A 23,214-nucleotide genomic window follows, 5' to 3' on the forward strand; every position below is an offset into this window, starting at 1 on the left:
TAAAGCCTTTGCCAGTATCTGATATCCTAGAGGAGACAGATGCAGACCACTGTTGCAAAACAGCATGGTCTGCTGATCATATCCTCCCAGGCTGACAAATATTGTATCCCTTGGACTGACACCAACAGTTAAGCCAGTTGTTAAAGTTAATCATTTTTTGTTTGTATTGTAGCATCATCCTTGGTGAAGGTAGAATGCTGCTCAAGGTTAGGTTCATATCTGCCTGGGATACATAATCTTAGAACTCAATCATCTCTCTCATCATATAGTCCAGGAAGGTACATCTCAGGTCATCTGGACCAACATGGACTACAACAGAGTCATACTGGTACTTGTGGCTAAGTGACTTAAGTGCTTGTGCGATCTGATGGATCCTGGCCCCTGACAGGCAGCTACCATAACTTCTCCTTATCCAGCCTGGTGAGGGGGACATCCTTGTGTCTCACTATGGAGTCTCTTATGACTAGTATCTTAGGTTTTGTGGTGTTTCTCTTTATGCGCATATTTGTCCAGACACTGCTACGTGTATTATTATATGTTGTGGTTTTTGTTTTCTTTGTTGTGTGTATACATGCAGTTTCTGAAGGTAGCATTTGGGAGGCCTCTGAGTTTTTGGTACATTACTAGTGAGTACCACTGCATTTATGAATTTTTGTGTTAAATCTGTATTTAATTTGGGAAGTGATGTGTGTGTGGACAACCTGTATGGCATTCAATTTGTCTGTAAGTGAGAGCCTTGCCTCCATTTTCTTAGTATAACTACATCTCTCACATATAGTATTTGTTTGTTCCAGGATGAAGTGGATGTCAGTATATATGAGACAATTGTTACATTGTCTCAGGATGCTCATGTCCATCAGGCTGGCTACAGCGATGGTAGAAAATTGTCCATCCTTGATATCAGGTTGTTACTGTATGCTTTATCAGGATAAGGAATGGGTTAGTTAGACTGGACTGTGCTGGTAGCACAGAGACTATGAGTAGGAACTATACTTTGTGCAGTCTAAGGTTAACCAACAGAATTATGCTGCTCAGTGTGCAACTTAGTTGCTTTTTGAAAAGCAAGGGACAGTGTATGGCTTCAGTGATAATTATTCTAGGGATGTTTTATCTTAAAGGCATTTGCATCTGTACAGGGCACTGCAAACAGCTGCTGTACAGGCAGCAGCTTCACCCAAACATTAGGCTTATATACTAGTGAAAAGGTACAGGTTTTAAGATATCAGGAATGCACACAATAAGCATTTTACCAGCAATTCTCACATCAGATAACTTTAGATCAGCACACATCTGCCACAAGATTACATAAAAAAGCCCAGGAGTAAGAAGACCACACAATCTAGATACTTTAGCCTGACTATCTGATACAATGTAATAACTACTTAAAGCAGCAATATAACAGTACATTTTTTTATTTAAAGTGCAGCAAATGCAGCAAATATGGGAAGCTAATAAAATGCAATCACAATTATCAACAGAAATGCAAAATAATACTAATTTTAATCTTTCTTAGCAGAGGATTACCTTAGTTGTAAGCAGATGGAAATATCTGGCATAGTCACCAAATGATGAACAGCTCTGAGCAATTAAGCCCAAACTAGAGGAAATGCTAGGTTTATATGCAGGTAAAAAAGGAACAGGTTTTAAGCTCACTACCAATTATGAAAGCACACAACAAGCCTTCCACCACCAGTCCCCAACAAAGATGGGTTTAGATCAACACCTTTCTGCCACAAGAGAGCAGACAAAACCTTTTTAATGTAAAATGGCTAGCTTAGAGCCCAAGTGTAAGAAGACCACACAACCTAGACACAACGGCCCTGACTATCTCATACAATGTAATAAATACTTAAAGCATCAGTAGAACAGCACATTTTTAACATGATTTAGTCACACCCTTAACTCAATCTCTGCCTCTATATAGGTTTCATACAAAGTGAATGGAAAGCACCTACCATCATTCACCTGCATAAGGGAGGACATTCCGCAGACCCAGGCAATTACATACGTCTGACTAGCTTCATATGCAAAGCCATGGTAATACTTATCACAGAACTAATCAATCAGGATATAGGGAGCCTATAAACACTGGTCCATTTGATTCATCAAAAGCAGGTCATATTTATTCAATGTGATGGATTTTTTGAAAAGGTCATCAAGCAATATATGGAGGCAAAATGGTCCACACCACATACCTCAACCTGGCCAAAGTTTTTGGCACAATTCCTTAGTCAATCATAGTAGAAAAACTAAATAAACTTGGAATACACCCCTATGTCACCTGCTGGATTTCCAAGTGCAGTTTAATATACATAGGATGCAGATAATCCAAATAGGGTAAGTTACTTCCACAGAGTGACCAGCCACCTGTGGAGCCTTCTAGGGTTTTGTGCTGGGGACCTGTCATGCTTAGCATCTACTTTTCAGAAGAAAAAGCCAATACTAAAGGGTTCTGGCTGACTAATTTTTCAGATGACTTCAAGCTAGGCACAGTCATTGAATCCCCAAATGACTTAGCTATCTTGTAGGAAGGTTAGTCCCAAATAAATAACTGGTACCAAAATCATGGACTGAAACAAATGCCAAAAATGCATTATTGTATCTTTTGGGAAGTCATCTATCCCAGGAAACTTCCACATTGACAAATAAATAAAGGGATTATGTCCAAATCTATGGATGTCATTGCCACGCTTTACTCAGCCTTCATTAGGCCAATCATTGAATTTAATGCCCCCTTTTGGCATTTATCAGTCCTGACACATGCAACAAGTATAACACCCTACTTTACTAAAGGGATACAAGGCATAAACCACATGTCCTACATGGACTGACTCAAAGCCCTGTCGTATACTCAATATCCTACAGACTGCTAAGAGGTGATTCATGCCTGGCATACAAGGCATCCACCAACCCATTACTAATGGATTACCTGCACGTCAGCAAGTCAAACAGCATCAGAAATACTCAGTCTAGGGATCTAAATCTCTTCTGCACCACCAACAGAATAGTTTGGAAGGACAGTTATATCTCGCAGAGAATATCAACTCCCCACCCACATTAAACAAATTTTTCCCTTTCCATATTCAAGTGCAACTTAAGTCACTGGAGGAAAAACAGAAAATTTACCCCACAACTGTCCCCTGTTCTACTAATGGACAGAGGCAGTTTCTAAATGTTTTATCCCATGCATGAGTCCCTCAAATAATCTATGGTATGATCCCAGTTATTCGCATTAGGGTAATATATAATTATCAACCACGGGATAGGTACAGCTAATCTCTAACCAAATTGGATGGGTTATTTTGAGTAGAAAGGTATAAAATGGCCTGCAAGGGCAGCTGGCCTTGTACTTACCTATGAACTTAAAAAAAAGTCAAGGACAGACTTCACAGTTAGCATGACTATCCACCTGTTCAGGCCCCTTCCCCTCACCCTGACAACCTCTCCATCTCCCTCAATCTTCAAATGCCTTTTTGGCATCAACTAGTCCTAGACATTTAGATTCTGTGGGTGACCTAATGAGGGTTTTCCTGGCAATGGGAATTCCCTCACTTCCTGCACATTCCCTCTTCCCAACAAACTAAATGTCTCTATTTCTTTCCATTCTGCACACTATGATGTCCCAGAAAGTAATAGAACCTATGCCCATTTGTCTTTGAGCCAAAGGCTGCTATTCAAGGACTTTTGTAATCCCCAAACCAAAAAGATCATGAAGGCCAGCATTGGACCTTTTGGCTTTAAATCTCTATTTCATGATTCACAAGTTCAAGATTTTCTCTCTTCAGAATGTTGTATCCTTGATACCAACTCAAACTTTAATGGTAAAGCTAGACCTAAATGATGCCCATTACCACATGCCTACTGACAAACAGCTCAGGTATTTCTTACAATTGGCTGTACATGGCTTACATTATCAGTTCTCTGTTTTACCTTTTGGAATCTCCACTGCACAAGGATATTTGCAAAATGCCTAGCTCCAGACATAGCTCATTGCAGACTCCAAGAAATACAATTCCCATATTTGAACGATTGTCTAATCTTTGCAGATTCTATTTCCTGCTGTCAATAGTCTCTAAAACTGACCAGAAACTTCTACCCAAGCTGGGATTTTAAATCAACTAGCAATGTCTTCTCTCATCCCTTCACACAAAATGGCATTTCTGGGCTATTTGTCATACTCGACCAAGAGAAATGCTTTTCTTCCTCCAAAGCAGAAATGTTGAAACAGTTCTTCTCTGTGTCAATCCAGCATCTGTAAGTGATTTTCTCAGGATTCTGGAGTACATAGCATGGATGATTATCATACTGTCTTTTGCCAGACTACACATGAGGAAAATACAATGGTAATTCAGATCAGTCTGAACATAGCATCTAGTTCCTTTGACTTTTTAGATTCCAGTTCTGGAATATGTAAAGAGGGATACTGGATGGTGGGTAGACCAGATAGCTTGCAATATAAGTCTTCAATTCACCCTTCCTTCTCCATCCCAGTCAGTCCCACAGACAATTCAGATTTGACTTGGAGAACAGTTTCAAAAGAGGTAAAAGTGCAAGCTCTGTTGGATCCTGTAGACATAAAGAAGCTCATAAATGTCAGGGAGATATTGGCTGTTATCAATGCTTTGCAGGACCTCTGCCAGAGTATACAGACAACACTATAGTGATGAGGCGCATAAACAAATAAGGGTGTTCCAGATCCTACCCTCTTATAGACTGACTGCGATGGCTTGGGAGATAGCAATTCAGCTCAATTTGACTCTTCAGGTTTTATACATTCTATCAGAGAAAAACTTTATTGCAAACAAGTACAGCAGGACCAGGAAGACCTCCACATATGGAAACTACATCCAAGGATCTTCCAAGAATTGATGTGCCAGTGGGAAACACCTCAAGTAGATCAGCTTGCTGCAGTTCAGAAGAGACAGCTACAGAAATTCTGCTCCAGGAATCCTTGCAGGTAGGCCTGGAAGACAGATGTATTTTCATTTCCATGAATAGAATGTTCCTGTATGCCTTACCACCCTTTTCACTGATTACTTTTGTTTTTCTAAAAATCCAGAAAGTCTCTCCAAATAATTGTAGTGGTGATCTCCTTTTGGCTAAGGCAAAAGTGGTTCTCCCTTATTTTCAATCTGGCAAAGGTTATTTACCACAGCTTCTCCACACTCCAGTCTGAAAACGCTTCATCTAACTACCTACACACAATTTTGAAACCTTTTATGCAACTTTTTTTCTGAGAACATGCAGCATGTACCTAAAAATGAGAGAAAACTGTTACTAGGAAATCATATTTGGGTAATGGTGCCATTTTAATAGCCAAGATGTTTAGCTTACTGGAATGCCTTTGGTTCTTGATAAATTGTGTGAGTTATTGTCCAATGATTTGACACACTCTTCAACAAAGGTACACTTGTCAATCATTTCAGATTGTCTTCCCATAGATACCCACCTTTGCAAACAATTTTTGAAAGTTGTCTTGCATATCCACCCTCCATGGGATCTCAATTTTGTGCTTGAAAAGCTTACACAGTGCCCATTCAAGCCAGCTAAACAGGCTGAATTGAGGCTCTTAACATGCAAGCATTAATTGTGAGTCAACCTGACCTTATTTTTCTCTAGGAGAGTGTTCCTTTGGGAACAAATTCTACCTTTATGACTATAGTAGTTTCAGAGTTTACTTTAAGACAGGTCCTTAACCTCAAGGTTTTCTTTGCTAAAACTAAAAACAAGGTAGAAAGGATGCTTCACAATCAGGATATACACAGTCATCTCAGATACTACCTAGACAAAACTCAGCCTTTCAAGAAACCTGACAAGCTACATGTCTCTTATGAAGATAAGAAGAAAGTAACCAATGTCAAAGTTAACAGTTTCTTCATGCGTGTCACATGCAATTATATTCTGTTACACTTACCACAAGAAGACACTTTCAGGCACAGTTACAGCTCATTCAGTAAGAGTATTGGCTTCTTGTATGAAATTCTGGAAATGGGTGGGCACTAAAAGCAATCATGAGGTAGCCACTTGGTCCTCAATACAGACCAGTACAAGGCATTACATTTTGGATTCCTTTACCAGATCAATAATTGGCTTAGCTAGGACCATTTTCTATGGACTCGCAGAATCTTAGCTATTGGCCCCCTCCATGTTTTGCACTGCATACCTAAGCTATAGAAACTTACCCACATAATAGGCTACCATAGTGCAGATTTGTTTTAGAACATAGCAGAGTTGTTAAAGAAAACTAACCATAACAGTAGATGTTTTAATGTATCCCCATTGTAGTAGCCAGTTCTCCATGCAGCCCCCAGTTTCTGTTTTCCTTCCTGATATGTTGCCAGGGTGTGGTCCCTTTCAGCCTTTTGCATATAGTTATAAGGATAGCTCTGTTTGTTTCATGGCATGTGAATTCAAGGGTCTAGTCTTCTCCCTAGGCCTAAAACTGCTCTGAAGCTTAGTGCTCCCCCTGCCTTTTATAGGGAGTGACTCATACACCAAAAGATTTTGGCAGTTATTCAGTGCAAGTCAGATAAACCTGCATAGTTTTAGGGTACTGCAATGGTAATCCATTAGAAATCTACTATTATAGTAAGTATACTTATACAACTGTATTTTCTTATAGTGCAGCAAATGGGGGAAATCAGAAGAAGTGGAAAAGTGAGCTAGAAGGGAAAATAGTAGAAGAAATTAACAGCTTCAAGTATCTGGGGTAGGTCTTTGAGGAAGATGAAAGTCTGAATGAGGAGGTCAAAGCTAGGATCAGAAGGCCTGCGGTATCTGTCAGCCTGGGATGACATAGTCGACAGACCCCGATGCTTTGCCAAAGATTGTCTTCATCTGTCACTCATGGGATTTTGGTTACTGGCTAAGGCTCTTGCCACCTCCATAGTGACTTTTTAGGTAATGACACAAGAGCAAAATTCTCGATATAAAAATACCCTCTAAAAACAACCTCAAGGTTATGCTGCTAAATGCTAGGAGTCTAAACCAGAAATTGCACTGGAAACAATCCTCACCTTGGAAGATGCTAACATTTGTGCAGTCACTGAGACCTGATTTAAGGCTGTGGAGAGCACCCCCATTATACCAGGTTACATTTCCTTCCACATGTTCAGACCACAAACCGAAGGTATAGAAAAGGAGGTGGTGTATCAATATTCATTTAAAGATTAATGCATCTCTAGATTGGATAAACAGCATGATTCTCTATGAATAACTTCAGGTGCAATTGACTTTAGGTAAGACCCCTTTCAGGTCATTGCCAGCTATAGAACCCTCCTCCATGAATCAGGACATCCACTCAGCCTACTTGGATCTACTTGAGTCAATCAAGATACAACCAAACACCCTGGTTTTGACTGACTTTAATTACCCATCCATTGACTGGGTAAATTATACATGTTCTACCTCACTTGCCCAAAGGTTTCTGGACTTTGTTACTCCAATGCCCTGGACACGCTGGTTGACACACCCACAAGGTCCTCAAACATCCTGGATCTGGTGCTCACCAACATTGGGAACCAATGTCCTGGACCAGCTGGTTGACCCACCCACAAGGGCCTCAAACATCCTGGATCTGGTGCTCACCAACATGGGGAACCTCTGCACCACCCCAGCGTGTGGCCATCCCTGGTGAGATCTGACCACAAATCAGTTTCACTAGAAGTAACTATAACACCCCCCCCCCCAGCAACAACTAGACTAAAAAACTTCTCCAAGGCCAATTGCAACCTCTTACATGACAGCATACATAGCTTCATAGCCCCTCCCCCCCGCTGATGGAACAGACACCTGTGCTGAGTTATACACAAATGCTTTATACGAGCACCTGTGCAATTGTATTGACTCTGCCTTCCTGACAGAACCAAAACAAGATCTTCAAGGAAAACAAACCTGTTTGGTGGACAACTGCCATTAATAGCCTATACAACAGGAGAAAGAAATTGCTGTCTAAGAGTAGGAAGGAATGGTCTCAAAACTGGAAACACTCCCTCCTTAACTTAAAGAAGCAAATAAGACTCTTAGTGAAGTCCTCCTAACTATGAATCGAAATTAGCTTCCCTAACTAAGGATAATCACAAGGTGCTCTTTAGTTACATCCATAACCTCAAAGGTTAGGCCCAGATTTGACCTGAACTCATAGTTAATAGTACTACATATACAGAACCTGTGGATATAGCAAACCTGCTGGCTGACAGGTTCAGTGAAAACTTCACTCCCTTGTCCCCGCCACATATACCCCAAGCATCCCTAACACCTATCCTCCACCTAGTATCTCTGAGGAGTATGTCTTAAATGCCCTATCCAAGGCCAAAAACACAGCCTCTATGGGACAGACAACATCCTGGGCTGTGTTCTACATGGGTTAAAACAGGAATTAGCATCACTATTAGGTGTGCTTTTCAATCACAGCCTAACCACTGGCTTCATCCCAGTGGAATGGAAAACAGCTACTGTCATCCCCTTGCACAAAGGGGGTGCATCCATGGACCCTGGGAACTATGGATCCATCAGCCTGACCTGTCTTATCTGCAAGACCATGGAAGGAATCATCATAGACTTTATTAACACAGATATAGGAAATTTCCAAATGCTTGACACCACCCAGTGTGGCTTTGTCAAGGGGTGATCATGCCTGTTAAACTTGGTGGACTTCTTTGGACAATCAACAAAGCCCTATATGAGAGCAAATCTGTGCATACGGCTTACCTAGACTTAGCCAAGGCCTTTGACACAATCCTTCACTCAGACATCATTGACAAACTCACCCAGCTGGGTATCAACCCATATATTATCAGGTGGGTTGCAAACTGGCTCACTGATAGAACTCATACATTCAAAATAGGAGACTCCACCTCCTTCAGCAGACCTGTAACCAGTGTAGTTCCACAGGGATTGGTTCTGGGACCCGTACTATTCAGAATTTACTTCTCTGAAGTACAGCTTAAAACTAAAGGACTGTGGCTGACAAAGTTTGCTGATGACTGCAAATTGGGAGAGAACATTGAAACCCCTACCAATGTCAACATCCTGCAAGAAGGTCTTACACAAACTAATGACTGATGCCAAAGTTATTGTTTATTTATATTAACAGTGATGTGCAGGTCTTATTTTAGAAAAAAAAGTTTTTTTCCCGGAAGCCAAAATGAAGGGTATTATGACTAGAGCCATGGCTATTTTGCATAAGTCAGTATGTAGTTAGTTTAACAGATAGTTTACAATGTAGTGGTAGACTTTGTTACAGTTTTAGTGTTTCACATAATACTGTGTTAAGGAATAAGAAGGTTAACCTATTTATTGGTAACATTTTAAAGTTATTAAGAAGGATGTAGTCATATGTTAATGGATTTACTAGATATGCAACATGAAATGTTTTGTTTTCTGTAGTTTGCATTTATCACTGAGCGCAACGTGACAGTTAGCTCAAGTTCTACTTTAGGTACTAACACATGCCTGGCGATGACCATATGAAATTCTCTGGAATGCAACTGAGCAGGTAACCAGTAAATTTTTAGGTGTTTTAATATTTCCAGGATTAATATTTCTGTATGAATTTTGACTGTTAGTGAGCAGTCTAGTACGAGGCAGATGAACATCTTGTGGAACAGTTAAAATGCTATTACCTTATTAATCTTTAAATAATAGAGTAGGTGTATTTACATACTTCTAGGGTTAGGCAAAGAGCATTACAACTGATTCCTGCAAGTTCAGTACTGATTTAGTTTTATTTATCCATGTACATAGCTCATTTAACTTGATTTATAAATTTTTATGCAGTGCTCTGAAGGTATGAAGGATTTGTTGGAATTCAGCAGAAGTAAATCATCTGCAAAAATGACTAAGTCTAAAGAGGAAAAGTGTAGGATGATGCCACCGATAAATACTGAAAGTCACTTAGCCAACCACTTATCTTTGGGGTATATCCAATCACTTATCTTGGGGTATTGCCAACCACTTATCTTGGGGGTATGGCCAGCCACTTACCTTGGGGGTATGTCCAACTACTTATCTTGGGGTATGTCCAACCACTTATCCTTGGGGTATGTCCAACCACTTATCCTTGGGGTATGTCCAATCACTTATCCTTGGGGTATGTCCAACCACTTATCTTGGGGGTATGCCCAATCACTTATCCTTGGGGTATGTCCAACCACTTATCCTTGTGGCATGTCCAACCACTTATCTTGGGGGTATGTCCAACCATTTATCCTTGGGGGGTATGTCCATCCATTTATCCTTGGGGTATGTCCAATCACTTATCCTTGGGGTATGCCCAACCACATATCCTTGGGGTATGTCCAATCACTTATCTTGGGGGTATGTCCAACCATTTATCCTTGGGGCATGTCATAACTGAAAGTCACTAATTTAGATAAGGAGTTAATTGAATAGTTTTTTTTTAGAATCTAAGTCGTTTTTGACTCAGGCAAGAGTATTTTGACCACATTTGTCACGTTTAAGTATCAGTATGTAGTGTACAGTCTCAAATGATCTGTGAAGTTCAGTAAATACCCTGCATTAAGATTAACATTGTTTGTTTTGTTATGCAACCTCTCTGCACTTGGATAAACACTGTATGACAAAGCATCTTTGAAAACCATGCTGTTGCACTTCAAACTAGACTTGGTGTGTGTGTGTGTGTGTGTGTGTGTGTGTGTGTGTGTGTGTGTGTGTGTGTGTGTGTATGTATGTGTGTGTGTGTGTGTGTGTGTGTGTGTGTGTGTGTGTGTGTGTGTGTGTGTATTTTTTTTGTAAAGTAAGTAAGCACACTATGCAGAAGTGCCATTTTTCCAGGGTGACGAAGGAACACTGTCTGGTTATGTTAGAGTTAATGAGCTCTCGTCAGTCAGTTAAATATAACTCTACCAAAGGTACACAATAGGTGAAAACATGTCTGACAACAACATGGAAAACACTGTTTCTCAGTGAGCTTCTCATACCCCATGAAAGGGAATGCGTTTTATGTTCCTCTCCTATTTAATATAATGAAAACTCTAAGGTCACTCTGCCTTAAAGAACAGCAAGATCCCCTATAATATTTTGCTGTCTCATTTTTAGTTTATGCATTCTTTCAGCCAGGTTACACTCAACCAGGTACTTTAGTTTGTTTGTGTTTCTCTATGCTACTTTTAATTTTTATAATTTATTAATCATTTATTAACTTCCATTCATTTTTCTGTACTTCCAACTTGGCTCATTTACTGTCTGCCAGTGAAACACTTCTGCTTACTCTTATTGTGTTACTTTTCTTTCTGAATGGCTGCAGGCAGTTATACTTGTATAAAAGTGCATTCCCCAGGATCGTTTTTTAGTCCACACTAGGACCAGCAACCACGAGTGACCTAATTCTCTCAAGCGACAGACATACATAAAAAAACAAAAACATTATCAAGCAGTCATTTCAACAAGCTCACTTGTTAGCAGGAGTATAACTGGTTTATTATATCAGTTTCTGAATGCTGGTCAGTCCAGAGTAGGATTATTACATATATGACTTCACTGTGCTTTGCATTTCAAATTTCAAGTTTGATACGTCACATGTATTTTTCCTCTTGCTTTGCATTACATAACACATTTTAGTGAAAAAAAATAGTTGAGCAGTATGGGAACCTAGATCCTTCCAAATGTATACAGTTATTAGTTTTTTACCACCAAAAATGCATTCAGGAACATTTAGACTTGTCTGCATATTGCAACTTACTTTTCATATAAAATAGATATGATAATAAATTAAATTAGAAATGCACTGCTCGCTACCGAAATTTACTTAGTATACAACTAGTTTGGGAACTGTTTGACTAAGGTTGAAAAATCTTTGGATGAAAACCTCCTTGAATTAAATACTATAGGATAAACATTATTTAGGAGAATGCCAGAAGACATAAAAGATCCTCCTTACTTATTACTAGGGGAAGCTGTACTGCTGAACTATCTAAAATGTTACACTAATTTACATTTATATGGGGGAATGCAGAGCTGTAAGTGTAAAAGTTAAACCATAAATATCACTAGACAGATTATTTAATTTTGTTTAGAAAACATTATTTTCTAGTATATATGGCAAGCAGATCACATACTGCTGTATTATTCTCACTTCCAGAATTCCATTTCTTAATTTGTACAAATCTTAAACTAAAACCTATATACTTTAGACTTTTAACGCCATGTGCATTTCTAAACTGCTAGAAGGTATGTGAAAAAAGAACATTGAAAATCCATTATTTTAATAATAGAGGACTGAAATAATTGTGTCACAAGAACATGTTTTTCTTTGACGAGAAATGCATAGTACGTAGAAAGTTGGATTTCACAGATGGAAGAATGTCTACAGATCTTTGGTTGACAACATTTTTGGCAAACAAGGATATTTTTTATGTGTGAAAGAACACAGGGGTTATACTAAACAAGATATACAATTTAAGATGTGCATTCCCGCAGACCAGCATGCCATTATCTTCTTTTTCTTTCAGCTTAGGGGTCGCCACAGCGGATCATCTGTCCACTCATGATTGGCAGTGGAGTTTTACCGTGTTGAGTTGCCAGCCTGGTGCCCAACATTCCACAGAAGGCACATACATGCACACACTCACACCTAGGGCCAATTTAGAGTGCCCAATTCACCTACTGCATGTCTTTGGGAGGAAACCGGAGCACCCGGTGGAAACCCACGCGACCACAGGGAGGACATGCAGACTCTGCACAGAAGGCACCCCAGCCGAGGATCGAACCAGAGAACCTCTTGCTGTGAGGTGGCAATGCTAACCGTTGCACCACAGTGGCCGCTCTACCAGCATGCCATTAATCTGAATGTGAATTCTGATACAGCAGCTTAACATTCTCTTGGACTAAGATGAAGTATTTTGTTATCAGTAAATGACACGTGCTATAAGTTAGATATGCAGCTGAAAATCCACTGACAGACTAGTAAATTTGCTCTGGTTAATCCACTTCACTGCTGCATTATTTGTGTTATATGACAGAATTCTCATGGGAGAAAACACGTGCTGTTTGGCCTTGCTTTAATAATACACGCACACATACATGCAATCAAAAAATATTGCAGTCAAGAGAGACCAAATACTGTAGAGCTGTAATTTCATTTAGAGTTGTGTGTTACCTATGTCAGTATGTATGAAAATGCATGCTATTGCTTCAGTGGGAACTGTACCCTGTTACTTTGGATTTAGAGAGAGTGCACCTATTCCTAGGTGTCATAATAGCAAACATGCATATCAATTGACTGTGACACCAGAACAGAGTTAGAAGGCAGGCTGCCAACAGTCAGCTAGCAAGGATGCAAACAGAAACACAACAAAAAAAAACAGCAAGCACCTACTGAACGCAGTTTTCAAGTCCTGAATATGTCAGTGTTATAACATTTTATTTCTCAAGCACCTCTTCTGCTGGGAGCAGTAAAAAGGTTATTGCGCCTATTTGTCATTCCCTGTGCTTATTCCTACTTTTATTCCTGACGTGCTGCAAAACAAAGAATGGTGTCACCTGCCAGTTTATCCCAATGAAGCTAGATGAAGGAATGGAGACAGTTAACAGCCTTTTTAGCGTCACAACCAGTCAGAATGCCGGGCTATAAATGTACACTAATTACTGATTCTTTTGTTCCAGGATGAAGAGCAGGACAGATGTTCAACATGCTGTCAGGCTTCTCAGAAGTTTTGGCATTATAATTAAATACTAATGCTCCTGTCATTATAGTATACAAAGTAACAACTGACACCAGTAGGAGGTGAAATGCCAAGTCAGTTAATAGTCACACAAGTCAGTTACTGGGAGCACAAATCAACTTTATGAATGTAATTACTGCTGTATCACCAGCATACCAAAGTGTTTCTTTTATTCTTCAGAAATGGGCAGATAAATTGAGAATGGTACATGGAAATGTGAGTGAATAAGGTTTTACCAAACACCTTACTGTAAGAACAGACATAGGAATTTACTGCTGGCGTATTTACTAGTAGATAACCTAATGTATATGCATACTGAACTGCAGGGGATTTGCAATTCTTTTTATTGAATCTTGCTGGCTGATATAATGGTGATAACAGTAAATAAATGGAAGTGTGTCTAATAAACTTAAAAATATGAGTCAAAGTCAAAACACAAAATCATCCTGGCAAATAATATACAGGATTACAATCGGGTACCTTATTATGTGCTCAAAACATGGATGCCAAGAAAGTCACCTCAAAAATGAAGCTCGAGTGGTAAATCTTGGTATCCATGTTGAGAACACATAATATGTGGTTGCAGTCAGCAATATGATTATAATTCTTTGTACCATATGGAGATTCATCTTCTCCATGTACTACAAATTAGTCAAAATTAATATGTAAAAAAAAGGCAATGTGTTGTGTTGTATTTAAAGCCAGTAAAGCAGTGGGGAGAGGTTGATGACTTAATTATTTCCTGGGTAAGGGAAGCTATTTATTTCAAAATGACATGTGTAGTTTAGCAGATAGCAGGTAGAAACAAGAGTTGAAACAAAACCGTTTCTACCTGCTGCTGCTGTTTACTGGTCAGCGCTGTGTCATTTTAGTGCATACATGACCTTAGCAACATGTAGGGGGTGCTTAACAACTGTTAAACACCCCTTTAAGCAGTGTCAAGGTTGGGTCTTGCTCTACAGCAGCACTGAACCACATTGTAATTTGGCCATTTTTTTTAGTGTAATCATAGCACCCCATGCACTGCAATATAGTTCTGCTGTTGTTTTACAGTCATGCTAATAAAAGTGAACAAACAAGGGTAAGAGAAAAGGTAAATTCTTATTTGCATACATTTCCTAACATTAAAAATCAAATAAATTAATGTGCATTTGAAATACTTAAAATTATTATATTAAAAATATGAGAAATGTTAAAATATGAAACATCCTGTAAAATGATAACATAGTTCTGTTCTTACTCTGCAGTCATGCTAAGTGATAGTGGGCAAGCACAGGTTAAGGAAAAGGTAAATTCTTACTTGCATCCATTCCTAGTACACTGGCCTCGACCAGAACAGTATTTTAGGCATGAAGGTCCAATGTAAACTGTAATAAAAAAATATAGAAATATGAATTTTGCAGAAACCATCATTTCAGACATAGTACATACAGCATCCTGCTCATTATAATTAGGGAAAGAAAGTATGTAAAATCATCCATACTTACTGTCACTAATTTATAATTATCAGTTGGAAAATACTCTGAACCTATTTCATTTATTTCAGGAGCTCATACTGCATTATAGAGTTCTCCCGTACTTCTCATTTTTATATTTATTGTTAATTTAAATATATGGAAGCAGGGTAAAAACACATTAATATAACATTATGTAACACATCATCATCATCATCTTCTTCTTTTGGCTGTTCACATTAGGGGTCACCACAGAGGATTATCTGTTTCCATTTCTTCCTGTCCTCTGCATCTTGCTCTGTAACACCAACCACCTGCATGTCCTCTCTCACCACATCCATAAACCTTATCTTAGGCCTTCCTTTTTTCCTGTTACCTGGTAGCTTCATCCTTAGCATCTTTTTCCCAATATACTCAGCATCCCTCCTCAGCACATGTCCAAACCAATGTAATCATGCCTCTCTGGCTTTGTCTCCAGACCTTCCAACCTGGGCTGACCCTCTAATATACTTATTCCTAATCCTGTCCACCCTCGTCACACCCAGTGCAGATCTTAACATCTTTAACTCTGCCACATCCATCTCAAACTCCTGTCTTTTTGTCAGTGCCACTGTCTCCAACCCATATAACATAGCTGGTCTCACTACCCTTTCACTCTTACTGGTACTCGTCAGTCACAAATCACTCCTGACACTCTTCTCCGCCCACTCCATCCTGCCTGTACTCTCTTCTTCACCTCTCTTCCACACTCACCATTACTCTGAACTAATGATCCCAAGTATTTAAAATCATCCACCTTCGCCACCTCTACTCCTTGCATCCTCACCATTCCTCTATCCTCCCTCTCATTCACACACATATATTCTGTCTTAGTCCTGCTGACCTTCATTCCTCTTCTCTCTAGAGCATATCTCCATCTCTCCAGGGTCTCCTCCACCTATTCCCTACTCTCACTACAGATCACAATGTCATCTGCAAACATCATAGTCCACGGGGACTCCTATCTGATCTCGTCTGTCAACCTGTCCATCACCACTGCAAATAAGAAAGGGCTCAGACCTGATCCTTGATGTAATCCCACCTTCACCTGAAACCCATCCGTCACTCCCACCGCAGACCCTCGTACATATCCTGTACCACTCTTACATACTTCTCTGACACTCCTCACTTCCTCATACAATACCACAACTCCTCTCTAGGCACCCTGTCATATGCTTTCTCTAAGTCTACAAAAACACAAGGCAACTCCTTCTGACCTTCTCTGTACTTCTCCATCAACACTCTCAGAGCAAACATTGCATCTGTACTGCTCTTTCCCGGCATGAAACCATACTGCTGATCACTAATCATCACGTCCCTTCTTAACCTATCTTCCACTACTCTTTCCCATAACTTCATGTTGCGACCGATCAATTTAATCCGTCTGTAGTTACTACAGCTTTGCACATCACCCTTATTCTTAAAAACATTATGTAACACAGCATAAACAATATGCCAGCAGAAGAGTCAGTTTATCTGTTTATTCTGTCCTTTGAAATGTACCTAGCATTTAGCTATTGTAGTACCCTCACTGCTACAGTGCCGGATCCTTTCTAAATATCCCATATCTTCTTGATGGCTACCCAGTGTCAGAATGCACCACCCACTCAGGTTGTACACTACAAGAGGCCAAATGTCTTGCAGTGAAAATTTATTTTCTGAGATCCAGTTTAAACTGAGTACCCTCCAACAGCATCTCAGGACCCTTCTTCCACCCTCTGGCCTTGTGCCTCAATTTTGACCTTGTCTTTTATCATGCAAACTCTTACACACTTGTATCATATTCTTCCTCTCTCTTTCTTTCTCTCTCCCCCTCTCTATCTGTCAGATATTCCACTGAGCATAAATCCATTCATTACCTTCAGATTTGTTGCTGTTCTGACTTATTCATTAGAGCTACACTGCTTGATAACAAAAATGTCACTTCCAGGGTATCTCAAAGGACTGACATGTAAACAGAAAGTTGAGTACAAGTTCGGGTTATTCCATTAGCAGTTATTCTATCAGGTAATAGCTAGATTGTCATACACTGCATTGTCGCAATGAATTTTTAAGATTTTCCAAAGGAACACAAAATAGGAAGGTGTAATGATAAGTTTAGGGAAACAAGATGCAAAACAGTGTGTAGATTGCTACAGAAGGTCCAAAAGATGTTATAATAGCATCACATCAAGAATCTATATATACATTATACATACTCCACTGATGGTCTTTTTTATTAACTATTGTCCCTCGGTGCTGCATTTTCAGTTTACAATGTCTAGATCACAGACATTATTTTCAGATACTGAATTAAGCCACCAGAAAGAAATGCAAGCTGCCTTAAGTCAGTTGTAGCTTAATGTAATTGATTGGCAGATTATATTTTTTGCACATCATGTAACTTTAACAAAGTTCTAAAAACCAAGCCAGCACCTTTTAAATGACAGTTCTGATCAATGCACCATGCCCAGTTGCTAAAGATTAGGTAACTACCTGACTAATTTATGAATAGTTAACAAAAACTTGACAGCAAAAATCTGAGGACTAGTAACTGATGCTGATTATTATCTGTAAACACATCTTGTACCTGAAATTTGCTGTTGAATATTCAAGATATGGATGTTGCTTGAAAAAAGAATGGTAGATTCTGCTAAAGGTTAATCATCAAGCAGCGTTTTGATTGGCCAGTACTAATCTTCATTGATAGTATTATTCCTACATATCATTACACCTCTTTAAAATACTTTGGGACGTTCGTTACCACCTTTTGTCCTACAGATGAGATGTTAAAGTGAGGTCCCATCTGCTGGAATTAGTGGTAGTTCAGGTGGGAGTAAAACATCCCATACCACCCATTGAAAAGAGCAGGGGCAGTTTCCGAATACCCTGGAAAAAATTCCTCTCGTAGTATAAATGCCATCTTGGGTGTTGCCTGAAAAGAGGATACTAGCCTAGTGGGACTACCCGGTCAACAAAAGTTAAATAAAATAAAATAAGTAAATAAAATAAATAAAGAAAGAAAGAAATAAACAAAATAAATAAACAAATCAAATTGATGCTATTCTCTGCAAACAAATTGTTCTGCAGTGTCAGTGATGGATGATGGAAATTCTACATTTAGAATATTTCCATGCCCCTGTTTTGAATGGGTGATGTGGTTTCACATTTTTTTTTTACTAATGTGCCTGCTCATTTTTTGCCTTCCAACATTTGGAAGTCAGATGCCTCTGGCTTTACTTTTTTGCAAGAAATATTGAAAATGCAGCAAATATGTACAGTGAACTTACATGTAACCAAATATTAATAAAATATATGTTTAAACTTAAGATATAGAAATATTAAGAAAGAATAAACATTGGGGAAAAATCTACAAGAAAGAATCTCTAAAAAGAATTAAGATAGCAGCATATATGAGCCTGAATTGTACAAGAAGACAAGAAGACAATTCTACATGCACGGAGCAAGATAGGGTGGGTATGCATAGAGCCTCATGCAGCTGGTTCAGTAAAATGTACTACCTGCCACTGTTCTGTTTTCTTCTTGTACTTGTTGCTGCTGAAAGTATTTGGATCCTCAGACTCTGGGCTTTCATGCTTCATATGTCAGTTCCCATATGAGAGAATTAGTATGTGGCTTTTTTATTTTCTGAATGCATAAAGCAAAAAAAAAAAAAAAATCCTCGGACGGTGATGGGTTTCATGTTTCTTGTTTATAAGGTATACAATGAGCATGCTACATTAGTAATAAAACATGTGAAACCACATGGAGCGTTAAAAGATGGTTTGTATTCTCATCACTTGGACTGGATTGTCTAACTCTAAATATTTTTTTTCGCTGGAATTCCGGGAATTCATCTTTTATTGGGATTTTTGTAAAGGCAATGTCTATAAACAAAAAGATTTGGCTAGCTGTCATTAAAAAATGTTCATATATGACATTCACAGTGACTTCTTTTTGTACAGACAAAATGTTTATAGGATTCTAAATAATGTAACCTATTACAAGAAAGACAAATATCATCCCTATAGGCATAGAGTGGTATACATACTGCAGAGAAAGCAGAATGCACTGACGTGACTTTAATGATGAAATTATGAAAGCAGTCACAAGAAGCATTCGTTAAAACCAAATACAGGTTTGTGCTGTATATAAACTGCACTGATACTAGTTAAAATGAGTGGTCAATAAAATGAGGGACTAAGTAGCAGTGAAAAAGCAAAATCAGTTACACCTGACTGAATTCTCAGACTGTGCTCACAGTATTGATAAGGAGTGGTTAAACGGGGTAGTCACTGGTCCTAGTGATAAAACAAAAGGTTTGACAGATTTCAATATAGCTTGTATTCACAATGTCTTTCAGTAGAACCATTACATGAATCTGTTGGTTCTGTCATAGAAAAAGCTTAAATTGTAGTAACATTTTACTTCACTTTCTTCACAATTGCATGTTCATGATTCAAGTAATCCGCATTTTAACTTCATGACCCTTCCAATCAATGGTGTAGAGGAATGGAATTTGTCTTTTTGTTAGCTACAATAAAAGGTAGTTGTCTTGCTGTTCAGCCACTGCATTCACATTTAAAAACCTCAAAATGTTAACTTGTAATAATCCAAATATAAGAGGAAAATTTGACCTTGGCAATGGCTTAGAAGAATAAAGCCCTGAATGTAGCCCAGGCAGCTCGGCACTTGATGCCGGGATAGGGAGGATGGGTGCATGTGTCCTTGAAGGGACAGATCTTAAAGTATAGCCCTTCATTGAGCATGGACAGCTACTAGGATAAAATGTACCATATTACATGCACTTCTTCTATCTAGGTATTAATATATTTAAATATATATTGGCATATGCTGCATTTATGATATTTGCCTATATTTACATCTGTAGCAAAATAAAAAAATGAATAAAATAAATAAATAAATTAATAAAAAACAGCAATAAACAGAAACCAAGATTCAATGGGAAACTGAAAGCTTATACTTGCACATTTTACAAGGTAAGTAATCATACTACTTCAGCATTAAGTAGTTGAGAAATGCGATGATGCAAGGAATGGGTTTGGAGAACATGACTGCATGACTGGCAAGCTAGCCTGTCTCTCTGATGCAGTGGAGGTAGACAAGGACTGGGTCTGTTGTGGGTAACCATGGCTAACCTCCATGGCAACACTGATGTTAACCTGGGTAAAGGGGCAGTAAAAAGTATCATAGCAAGATCAACGTACTGCACACTGGTAATGAGATAACTAATATCAACTACCATATAAAATGCATAAGGCAAGATTTGGTTGCACACTGGTAATGAGACAATGAGATAACTAATATCAACTACCATATAAAATGCATAAGGCAAGATTTGGTTGCACAATGGTAATGAGACAATGAGATAACTAATATCAACTACCATATAAAATGCATAAGGCAAGATTTGGTTGCACACTGGTAATGAGACAATGAGATAACTAATATTAACTACCATATAAAATGCAAAAGACAAGATTTGGTTGCTGGTAAATGGGATTACTAATACTTCAGTGCTACTTTAAGACTTTCTGCTCAGTGCAAGGCTGCAAAAATGGAAATGTGTCTATGAAGTGAAATATAGTTATTAATGCACTTGTCTAAACCTTTGATAAGACCACAGATAAAACAGGAGTTAATGTAGTCAGGATAGCATTGTCTGAATCCTGACCAAAAGGTACGGCAATCTGTGGACTTAAAATACAGTAAGGATTCAGGAAGCACACAAGGAAACATCAGGAAGCTTTAAAACCTGACAGTGTAGCCTAAAATTAACTGTGGCATAGCAAGACTGCAGATAACAATAAAGAGGACTGCTCCATTGTGGTGATAGCACACGAACCTGTGAACCTATGTGCACAAGTATGGACACTGGTGACAGTTCCCATGAACCTGTGAACCTATGTGCACAAGTATGGACACTGGTGACAGTTCCCATGAACCTGTGAACCTATGTGCACAAGTATGGACACTGGTGACAGTTCCCATGAACCTGTGAACCTATGTGCACAAGTATGGACACTGGTGACAGTTCCCATGAACCTGTGAACCTATGTGCACAAGTATGGACACTGGCGACAGTTCCCATGAACCTGTGAACCTATGTGCACAAGTATGGACACTGGCGACAGTTCCCATGAACCTGTGAACCTATGTGCACAAGTATGGACACTGGCGACAGTTCCCATGAACCTGTGAACCTATGTGCACAAGTATGGACACTGGTGACAGTTCCCATGAACCTGTGAACCTATGTGCACAAGTATGGACACTGGTGACAGTTCCCATGAACCTGTGAACCTATGTGCACAAGTATGGACACTGGTGACAGTTCCCATGAACCTGTAAACCTATGTGCACAAGTATGGACACTGGTGACAGTTCATCATAACTGACTGACAGCAGTTAATGAATGGAATACCGAGGGTTGTGTAGAATGTACTGTAGACCAAAAAAGAACACCACCATTCTCTGGGTTTCCACATAAATTAACATCTGTTGCAACATAAATTAAAAAGAAGCAAGTTAATTTGTTCTCTTCAGTGTGTTTAATTAAGATTATGTTGCACTTATCTATGCAATGTATAGGCACTTACAATTCTTTCATTGCAGTATTCTACTATTTTTTTAGCATTTAAGCATAAATATAAACATTTTGCAAACGTAAATATGGCACCGTTACACTTTCATTCTGAGCTGTTATGTTTTAATTCAGACCCACAGTGGCTGTTCTGTGTTAGTTGACACCATTGCTGTCCCTTACTATTCTTATGCTGTTCTGTAATACTGGCCATAAAAGTTGCCAATGTATTGCAAATGCGTTACTCTTTTATGAAATGTGATGTGCCATGTGACTTAGAAATCAAAACTGTATTTACAGAACTCACTTTGTCTGGCACAACTCAGTGAGAAAATACCCTTAGATAAACTGGCCATGTATGGCTATCTTTTGCTTCGGAGTTATTTAAAATGACGAAGGTGACAAGATGTGAAATTAAGACGACTAGTTTATCAGAAATAAATCAAAACAGATTGCAACAACCATGACTATATTTACATGATTTATCGATGTTGACTGGATACTCTTGGGGATCTTTTCTAACATTATTTCCCATGTCTTTGCATTTCTGGACATTGCTCTTGTATATTCTAACCATCCTAGCATGCTAATCAAAGACAGGAAAGCAGAGGTGTCCTCACATAATCAACTTTTCCTTATTATGGTGTGATGTTTTCAAGAAAATACTGTGAGGTTTCATCCGCCGTATCTGCATATTGTCTTATATCACCTATCATATTGGTATCAGGCCCATGTCTGCACTATATCCACATAGTTTCTTCATTCCTAGTATCATTTGCTGCACTGCTATCGCCAAACAATTTTAGAGCAACAGGCAAAAACTGTGAGTACAACATATACTGACCATTGTCAATTGCCCACATGTTTCCAGTAACTGATCCTGTCTGCCTCCATCGAAACCGAGTGTCTTTAGTCAGTGCTGCATTTGGAAGAGGGATTGTAATTCGACTCCAGCTGAAATAAATATGACACATATCACTATTAATGTTATGCACACGCATATATATATATATATATATATATATATATATATATATATACATATACATATCATAAGATCTATTTCTGGTCATTTTCAATGTAAACACAAACACCCACACACATTGAAAAAGTATTACATTTTCTCTGTTATTTCTGACTAAAATGCTTTCCTCACTGACATGTAGAACCAGTGCTGATTTGCTACACCTAGCAGTACCCTCTAACCTCCCTATGTTTTTTATGTTGTTTTTAACAAGCAATTCCATCAATAGATTTTGGTTGAGAAATGCTGCAGGTGTGGAAAATAAGCTGTTAGTATTACACATTCATGCAATCTTAATTCTGCCAGGTGTTCCTGCAAAACATGCATCATTCATTAAAGCTCCCAGTATAACAAAAATAATATATTGTATTAGTATCACAAGAACAGCTGACGTCCCTAGCTAGTGTGGAGTTTAACCTACAGACCACTTTG

General features: G+C 38.7%; 1 protein-coding gene across 4 annotated transcripts in view; it reads right to left on the reverse strand.

The window, feature by feature from the left end:
- The window catches only part of RELN (reelin), a 3,085,913-nt gene that overhangs the window by 1,457,113 nt on the left and 1,605,586 nt on the right, over positions 1–23,214 (reverse strand). For all 4 annotated transcript variants that reach the window (XM_044088524.1, XM_044088525.1, XM_044088522.1 and 1 more), the window contains exons 16-17: positions 22,603–22,712; positions 14,983–15,049 (exon numbers count right to left, since the gene is read on the reverse strand). In XM_044088524.1, coding sequence (XP_043944459.1) covers positions 14,983–15,049; positions 22,603–22,712 — 177 coding nt within the window. The remainder of the gene's footprint in view (positions 1–14,982; positions 15,050–22,602; positions 22,713–23,214) is intronic.

The sequence above is a fragment of the Protopterus annectens genome, chromosome 11.part0 (assembly GCF_019279795.1).
Source record: "Protopterus annectens isolate FY-2018-M chromosome 11.part0, PAN1.0, whole genome shotgun sequence".
In the NCBI taxonomy this organism is placed as follows: Eukaryota; Metazoa; Chordata; order Ceratodontiformes; family Protopteridae; genus Protopterus; species Protopterus annectens.